The 8,521-nt window shown below is 47.4% G+C and overlaps 2 protein-coding genes across 7 annotated transcripts in view; one reads left to right on the top strand and one right to left on the bottom strand.

The window, feature by feature from the left end:
* The window catches only part of ASB3 (ankyrin repeat and SOCS box containing 3), a 32,477-nt gene that overhangs the window by 1,142 nt on the left and 22,814 nt on the right, over positions 1-8,521 (bottom strand). For 3 of the 4 annotated variants that reach the window (XM_040697274.2, NM_001031517.3, XM_040697273.2), the window contains exons 9-10: positions 8,059-8,192; positions 5,792-6,950 (exon numbers count right to left, since the gene is read on the bottom strand). In XM_040697274.2, the coding sequence (XP_040553208.1) occupies positions 6,682-6,950; positions 8,059-8,192 (403 nt within the window). In that variant the 3' untranslated portion in view covers positions 5,792-6,681. Of the gene's footprint in view, positions 1-5,791; positions 6,951-8,058; positions 8,193-8,521 lie in introns of those variants that run through there. The other variant, XR_001465585.4, reaches the window with a different exon arrangement.
* MALL (mal, T cell differentiation protein like) lies at positions 1,653-4,238 on the top strand. Of its 3 annotated transcripts, none has more exons than NM_001199428.2 (4): positions 1,653-1,807; positions 2,901-3,068; positions 3,564-3,692; positions 4,024-4,238. In NM_001199428.2, the coding sequence occupies exons 1-4, from the start codon at positions 1,706-1,708 to the stop codon at positions 4,084-4,086; spliced, it is 462 nt and encodes a 153-aa protein (NP_001186357.1). In that variant the 5' UTR covers positions 1,653-1,705; the 3' UTR covers positions 4,087-4,238. The 3 variants fall into 3 exon arrangements, with proteins under 3 accessions (NP_001186357.1, XP_040552925.1, XP_046794631.1); XM_046938675.1 differs by lacking the exon at positions 1,653-1,807 and adding an exon at positions 2,746-2,799; XM_040696991.2 differs by lacking the exon at positions 2,901-3,068.

Genomic DNA, 8,521 nt, shown 5'->3' with positions numbered 1-8,521 from the left:
GGCTATGGCTGTCTGTTGCGACATGAACCTCTTGTAGCCATGGTTGTTCTGTGCTGAAGCAAAGCAAACACTGTGGCAGCACTTCCCTCACTCAGCTTTCAATTAATTTCCAGTTTTGTTTTGACCAGGGTGAACAAAAGACTGTTTCAGCACCCAAGTGGACTGGTAGCAGGACAGGAAAACAGCCACGGTCTTTAAGAATGCTGTGGAACAAGGTCAGGAAAAAAGTAATCTCTTGTCCAATCAGCAGACAGCAAGTTGCTCCTTATTTAGACTGTTTTACTGTTTTCCGTTCTCACTCAGGAAAAGGTTGAGTTATTCACAGGAATGTGTGCTTGACCCCACCCAGTACAAATAAATGGTGGTGAGAATTCAGGGAACGCTGCGATTCCCCTCTGCATGGCTAGACCATGGGTTAGCCCACTTTGTGCTGACTTCTGAGTGCAGGCTGATGAGTTGCAGGGTATTTCTCACACGGACCAGGATGTTTAGGGCTTCTTTTCCCCGAGCACTGTGTAACCACAGGCCCTATGTGCTACACACTCCTGGTAGGAGGTTACTCGTCTGATTTCTCTTTTGTGCTGGAGTATCTGGATGTCTGCACGCTTTGTCCATGGGGATGGGCACATTGCCACAGTGTCTGATGAGGTGAGCGTTTACCAAGTCACACATGAATTTACATCCAAACTGATCTGAAATAATTTAAAGCAAGGCCTTTCAATGATCACAGCACTGTAGAGTGCAAGGCCAGTCCTCACTGACAGCATTTGTAAACTGGAGACTTTGGAAGTCCTGCAAAGTACATTCCCCTGGCCTAGGACAGGTTCAGATGATGTTCCTCATCATGGATTTGATTCTATTCTGCGTTGTTCAAGAGCCTGGAAGCCAAATTCCTAGGGCTAAATTTGGCCCTTCCAATAGATATATATGATATTGCAGTAGGATATCATCCTCCTCTTGCTGCAGACTATTGCCCAAGTTGGTGGTGTCCTTCTGTCTACTCTGTGACATAGGTCAGAGATGTGACCTTCAGGTTTTTATTCCTTTGGTTATTTTCTACACTTGAGTGGGTGAAGCAGAACAAAGGGTGCCTTCATGAAATCCAAAGCACAGCTACAAAGAGCTGGAAATCAAAGCTGTCTCTTAGCGGATGTTCTTCTGAGCAAACAAACTCTCCCATCTTTTACCAGTGCATTGAGCTGCCTGTAGAAGATGTTTGTCAAGGCCGTGGCAGGCTGTAAGTGTTTGAGGGCTGGACATGTCCTGTGGGTGGGGGGGATTGTTGTGAACAAGCAGCAGAAACCTGAGCAGAAAGGGGAGGAGGCAAAGAGAGTGGAAACGAAAATACTTCACACTTGAGAGAGTGCCAAGGACAAAACCGGATTGTAGGAAGCATTTCTGTGCTAGTACGGTGTGCATTCTTTTTCGTTTCTCGTCAAATTGACTATGTGCTGCTGCCAGTGGCAGTGCTGGCAGGTCTGGGAGCCCATCCCAAACCTGTGTTGGCAGCAGAGCGCATTAGGAGATAACTGGGGGGTTAGTGAGGACTCCTTTGACTGGAGGAAGCAGCGTGGTGCCAGTCTGGGCTGGTCTCTGTGATTACGTCCCCGCGGGTGTGTCGGTTAAAACCCCGCAGGGAGTGGTGCAGCACTGACACATGCGAGCCTAGCGGAGTCCGAGCAGCCACGGTGTCAGCTGAGGAGCGATGGCATCGGCATCTCCCACTGCAGCCACCTCACAGTCCACCCTGCCCTCCGGACCAGTCGTCTTTAAAACCATTCCCTACGCCTTCATCCTGCCGGAGATAGTAAGTACCCTCAGCTTTGCTGTGCTCTGCCACCTGGGTAGCGACTCTAGGGAACACTGGTGTTAACAATTCGGGAGGAGCCCTTGAAGAATCCTGAAAATAGGCTGAATGAAAAGTAACTTCTTTTCTTTTAGCTTATACCGAACACAGAGGTACTCTTCTTGACTAAATTGTTCTCAGTGCACCCTGAGGACCAGCTGAGTTCCAGCACCAGCACAGAGCCTGCACAGGGGGCTGCCAGCTAGCTAAGAAAGGCTGAAGACTGTTGTGTGCCTGGGGAGCAGCAGCAGCTCTACTTAGCAAACAGAAATTGAAAATAGCTTATAATTAAAGGCATTTTCTTCTTTGTATTAAGTCTTTGCGAGGTCTCGAGGGCTATGGGCAAGTGGGCTTCTTGTCCTGTGTAAAATTCCATAAATCTTCATGTTGTGACTGAGTCCAGAGGGCATCCAGCCTGACTGGCTACAGTAGCTGCTGCTGTACTTTGACACAGGGCCCAGCAGCTTGTTGCAGTGATGTGGTACCAGCAGCACACACCATCCACACCTTGTGGGTGCAGTCAGTGTAAACCAGGGAGGCTGTCCAACACAGCTGGCAAGGCATGGAGCTTACTGAAGCGGCCCTACGTGCTGTATTCTGCACAGTAACTACTGGAGGTGGATATGGAGCAAGCGACTCACTCTGGGCTGCTATGTGAAGTCAGAAGACGACTTCCTTGTGCTGTGATTTCAGGCCCAGGAGATTAATGTGCAGGCAGGGCTGGGCTGACATCAGTGGTTCACGTTTCTGAGATAAAAGTGTGCTGCTGGCTTCTTGCCGAAGCCCTCAGGGTGAGGCTTTTCCTTCTGTCAAACAAAGCAGCCATGACTTCCTTTTTGTAAGAAACATTGGGAGGTGTTTCCCAAGAGCATAAAGGGCAACTTGTGCCAGCTTGCGATGCTGCCGCCGGTCCAAGGATGCCCTGCACGGAGGCTGGGCTGCACTGCCCAAAGGTGAAGGCTGATCTGAGAAGGAGGGATGCGAGGATTCAGGGAGAAGAAAGGGCTTTCCCCATCCTGTGCTCACCAGAGGTGCCTGTGTTTGTCGCCATCAGATCTGCGGGGCCTGGGTTTGGATCCTCGTTGCTGCTACCTCAGTCTCCTTCCCGCTGCTGCAGGGATGGGTTATGTACGTGTCCCTTACCTCCTGCCTCATCTCCCTGTTGCTCCTCATAAGTTACCTCTTCGGCTTTCACAGAAACAGCAACAACTGGAAAGTGCTGGTAAGGAGGGGCTCAGAAACGGGCAGAGGTGGGTGGCAGCGGCAGCTGGAGATGGGTTGGCCGTGCCGTCTGCACACAAGTGTCCCTTTCCTCAGTGGGGACACAGCGAGGCATTTCCTGGAAACGCCTGGAGGAGGTTTTGCTATGCCATTGCACAGCACTTCGTCACATTCAGCCCCATTTGGAGCACAGAAAAAAGGAGAAGAGCTCAGAGTGTGACAGAAGCTATTCCCACCTCCGTGCCCATCAACCCGTGAGATTGTGGCAGGGCTCTGTGCTTTTCCAGCTGGAGATGGGTTCCCTTGGGTGAAAGCAGGAGGGCTGAGCATGCTGTGAAGCAGCCAGGCAGTGCTTGGTTCCAGCCCTCATCTGGGTGTGTGTCCTATCTGTACACTCATACACGCAGAGGCTGGACAGTAGCGTCTTGTCCCCAGGGTGAATGGAAGAAAGAAAGGCAGAGTGATTTTTGATCCATGCCACTCCCCTGTTTTGCAGGATAGTTTGTACCACGGTGCCACAGCCATTCTGTACCTGAGTGCTGCTGTCTTGCAAGCCAACGCGACAATCAACTCCGAGTTCAACTTCAGCTCACCACTCTACTACCAACTCAACTGTGCGGCATCGGTGAGTCAGTCCAGAAGCACACTGGCAGCTTCTCCCGGGGAGATGCAGAAGCAAATATGACTGCAAAAGGCAGGGACACTCCAACCCAAGCTTGTATCACCCAGCAGCCTCAGCTTCTTTTGTCCATCACACTGTGCAGTCAGCACAATGGGGTTCTTGGGGTTCAGCCTCTCAGGGACATCCTGGGCAATGTGGGGGCTTTGCTTCTTTTATGAGGCTGGAGGGAGCTCTTGGCTGAGTGGTTTCCACAGACAGAGAACACTGTGAGACAATGGAGTTGTACCCTGTGGGGACTCTGCTGACTCCAACTTTTGCTCCTCCTCTCCTGCAGTTCTTTGCCTTCATCACGACCTTCCTGTATATCCTTCACGCCTTCAGCAACTACTACCAGTGAGCCTGGTGGAGATGGCGCCAGCTTCACATCTTCAGGATGAGAGCGTTCCTAGAGCGAAGGCAACAGTGGGCTTCCCAAGGTGTCCTGGCACCTCCACCGACCCTGTCGAGACGCGGCTGTTTTTTCAGTTCATTGAAGGAGGGATTTTTGTACAGTGGTGTCGTGTCCTTGTGGTTGTGGGGAGGTTTGATGCTGGGGCCTGTGGGCTACAAGAGGGAAGGCTGCCTGTGGGCTCCAATGTTCCGCTGAGCCAAGGGCAGAAGCCAGGCAGGGTTGGGAAGTGCCATCTCCTCTGGCAGCATCTCATGCTGCCCTCCCCTGCAGCAGCATGCCTCCTCGTCTCCACCCCATCCTGCCCCAGCCCCAGTACCTGGAGTCCTGCCCCCTCCCCTTTGCCTTGCAGAGCCCTCTGCAAAATCCACCCCAGCCCCACAGGCTAAAAGTTTGCAAATCAAGTAAAGGGAAAGTGAACGGCTTTGGCAATCTCATTACTTCAGGCCATTTTTGCTCTGCTGCTGTGTCCATGCTGGCACAGCACTGTAACTGCTTCTGTTCACCTCGGGCTGCCTCTCCCATTGTGAAATGTTGCCCAGCCCCACCAGGCTCAAAGGTTGTAGACAGGTACCTTGCTATGTGGGAAATGAGTTATTTACAAGCTGCTGAGTGTAGAGGGCACCCAGTGCAAGGGGTGAAAGGAATGTACCTTGATAATGGGACAGGGGAGCACGCAGTGTGGCCAGGAGGTGCTGCCCATATCAGCCTGGGTGCATTTGTGCATTGCTGGGAAACCTTTGAGCGGGGATGCACACGGATGGGGGCTGCAAGGGGTGGGAGGGTAAGGGAGTGCAGTTGGAAGAGTTTCCTTGCATTCCAAGGAGGAACTTTCCCCCATTGTGTGCAGGAGACTTCTTTGCACTCACAATGGCAATTTTCTCCAAAGCAAAGGGAAGTTCCTCCTATTCCACAGGGCATCTTCCTCCAAGTGTGGGGAAAATAACCATTAATCAAAGTGGGAATTTCATCCGGTGTCATGGGAGGGGGGAGGTCTTGGCCTTCCACATGGGAATTTCTGTCAAAGGGGGATGGTAACTCCCCTAACAATTACCTGGGAACCCAAGTGGTAATTAGTCCCACAGCGAGGGAGGAATTTCTGATACTTCTTGGGGAAATTTCCTTTAAAATGAGGTAGGCTTTTCCTGGCATTTGTAGTGGAAATTTCCTCAGATGTGAGGAAGGAGTTTCCTGACAATCCCCACTAGGAGTTCCCTGCAAAGAGAGAGGAAATTCCCAGCAATCCACATAGGAGTTTTCTTAAAAGCAAGGGGGGAACTTTCTCCAAAGGGAGAGTCCTTTTCCCCACATTCCAAGTGGGAATTTCCTCCGTAGAGGATGGGGGCTCTCCTGGCCTTCCCACAGCCATTTTTACCCAACCAGGGAAGGGCTGCTGATGTGGCAGAGCTGCCCCTTTCCCAGTTAGGTGCAGATGGAGCATAAAATGAAACCAACTTGAAAATGGTAAGAAGACCTCAACGTTACTTTTTCCCTCATATGTCCCTTGTTAGGAAGGGGCTGCTAACACAAAGAAAATTCACTGATTTTGATGTGTTGTACACTACTAATGAAAATGTGCAGCTTGATGTAGCATGGTACAGAAGTATTTTTTAAAAAAATTACAAGTTAATCAGATCTTATGCAAGAAATCCCATTCAGAGAAAAGGGTTACCTTTATTCCGTAATCAATTTTGTTACTGAAGAACACAAACTTTGACCTATGTTGCACAGTAAATTTGAGCAGAAAGCTCCAAACCTTTCTCAAGATCTTGGATGCAGCTCACACAGAGTTCAGTGCTAACTGTAAACGTGTTTGAGGCGTGGGGAACATTCTTAAGAAATTACTACTTGGAATCAAAGTTACAAACAGTTTCAAAGACACTGGTGTATAAGTCACTGAGTAAGGTGGAAACCTTGTTCATCGTTATAGGCAGTGATCTGCTTTTCACTACTAGAAAAAAACTGACAAGAGGAGCAGCTTGGTAACACAAACAGGAACCGTTCCAAAGGAAGTGGCATAGGAAGATGTGCTGAAAGATGACTGAAAATGATGGCTAAAGAACAGCACTTTGAGTGTTGAATGCAGACAGAAGGAAAAAAACATTTTTCTTTCTCATTAGTTTTCTATCTGGTTTAATTAGATCACTCCTCAACCAAAGAAATTCTTAACAACACTATATTGTGGTCCTCGACTTCCAGATATTTCATTTGGTATATGCCATACTTGGAATGCAGTGTCTATTAACAGTGCCTGACCAAATAGACTTCAGTTACTATGTACAGCCTCTGTTCATTGAACAAGGTAATTTTACTCCGTAAGAGTTATAAATTCCTTTCAAAATCAGAAAACATTTGCAGACTTAGAAGGTTACAACAGACTTTTTGATGAGCATATCCTTGAACTTCCAACAAACTTCCCAACAAAGTATAAAACTATAGCATGAAAAGACTTGTTACTACAAAGTTACTTACAACAGTTCTCTGTTGTCTGCTTATTGCATTTACAATGTCCGCAGCCACCGAGTTCAGTCGCTGGCAGTGCCATCACCTAGCAGGGGAATTACAGGCATCCCCCTTCTCCGTATTGTCAGAGCTGGAGGCAGCAGCAGAGGGAGCTCCCTCCTCTCTGTGCCTCAGGTTCTCCTCTGCTCCCGGTGCAGCGCTGACAGGAAGCAGCTGTAGGTACAGCAGGTCGTCCTGCAGGCAGACTGGCAAGGGCAAAGCCCGGATAAACCGGTCAGATCGCAGACGTTCACTCCCTAAGATGGACCGGATCTCAAGGCGACAAAGGTGAGACAGGGCAGGAATGACGGCTGAAAAATGACAGAAGTCAAACAGGGAACAAAATCATACACCGCTCATCTACAGGTACTGCTTTAGACAGATGATCCCAGTGTGAAACTCCAGTCTCTACCAGATACTGAAGTCTTGCCTGTGAAGGACACTTTGCTGCTAGAGTCAGTATTTTGGCTATAGTATTAACTGCAATCGTTTCCACACCTGCCGTGCTTATCCTTCTATATTGAAATTAAGAACTTTTTTCACTCCAAAAAGATATCCTAATTCGTATTAAATAATCCGAAGAAAATCTTATTTAATAACACTAATGTAATTCAGACATTTTCAAAATGATGACAGCCCCTTTTAAGGAAGAACATGCTTTAAGATGAGGCACTAAACAAGGACACTGGAGCATAGCTTCCCCATGCATACTGAATGCATAAGTCTCAGTGCAATGCCTGTATGCTGGAGCTGCTGTTCTATTGGGTGAATGCAGTGAGCACTGGTGCTCCTGGACAGTCTGCTAGTGATTCTGTTTGGCTGACCACATTTCAATTATAGAAGTAATAAGAAACTCATGGCTTTACGGATATTTAATATGATGATTTAGATAGTATGTATTTTAATTACTCTCAAATGCTTGCAGAACACAGCAGACACATCACGGGGAATACAAATTAAATTAAAAAACAAACTCAGTGGGATATTGTCTAGAAAATGTAACCAAGTAACAGTGATCACCTTCCTTTCAGTCTTCCAAGAGGCTAACCACATCATTTGAGGGAGACCAACTTACAGTCACTGCCTGTATTTCATAGCATACACATTAATATGAAGTGGAAAAGATAACCCAAATTGAGAACACCTACCTGAAATATGTGAGAGGGTTGTTAGAGTTAGGGTAGTATGGTTAGGTCATGGTTGGACTCAATGATCTTTAAGGTCTCTTCCAACCTGAGCAATTCTATGATTCTATGTGGTTTGCTTGTTTGCTTAAGGTAACTGTTGTTTCTGCTGCCCAGCTTCTGGACAGGCAGTTTTTATTGACTTTCTGACCTCCTTCACACAAAGAGCTGTTTCCCACTTACATCCTGGAGACTGCTATACACACAAACTTTTTTTCCTAATTGTTTTGCTTACCAAAATGGCTCTTGGGAGTCCAACTGAACTTCTCTTTGTAGTTTGCAAGGTCCTGCTCTACAGCTGGAGGAAGCCTCTTCCAGTTCGTAAACTCCAGAATGAAATTAAGGACATCCTCACTCACAGAGTGAATCCTGAGTAACAGAAACTACTGTAAAATATCATTTTACACAGTAATGTAAATATATTAATAGAAGCAACACAGAGAAAGCTTTCTTATTCTCTAACATTCTTCATCTACATTTTCCTGTTTCTGTGCTTAAAACATAAGGAGAAATTCAAAGTAATTTTGATAGCATGACCCTTTACCAGCATAACTTTATCTTCCTCCTTCACTTTTTTTAAAGACAGTCAGACTGCAAGAGAAAAATACCTGCTCTCAAATGTAAGTGCCTTCATAACAGGGAGCACACTTCTCTGCACTGATTTCTTATTCAATTTGCACCTAAATTTGAGTAAGGTG

This window comes from Gallus gallus, chromosome 3 (genome assembly GCF_016699485.2).
Source record: "Gallus gallus isolate bGalGal1 chromosome 3, bGalGal1.mat.broiler.GRCg7b, whole genome shotgun sequence".
NCBI lineage: Eukaryota > Metazoa > Chordata > Aves > Galliformes > Phasianidae > Gallus > Gallus gallus.
Note: the sequence above shows the minus strand (reverse complement) of the source record. Positions and strands in the feature narration are given on the sequence as shown.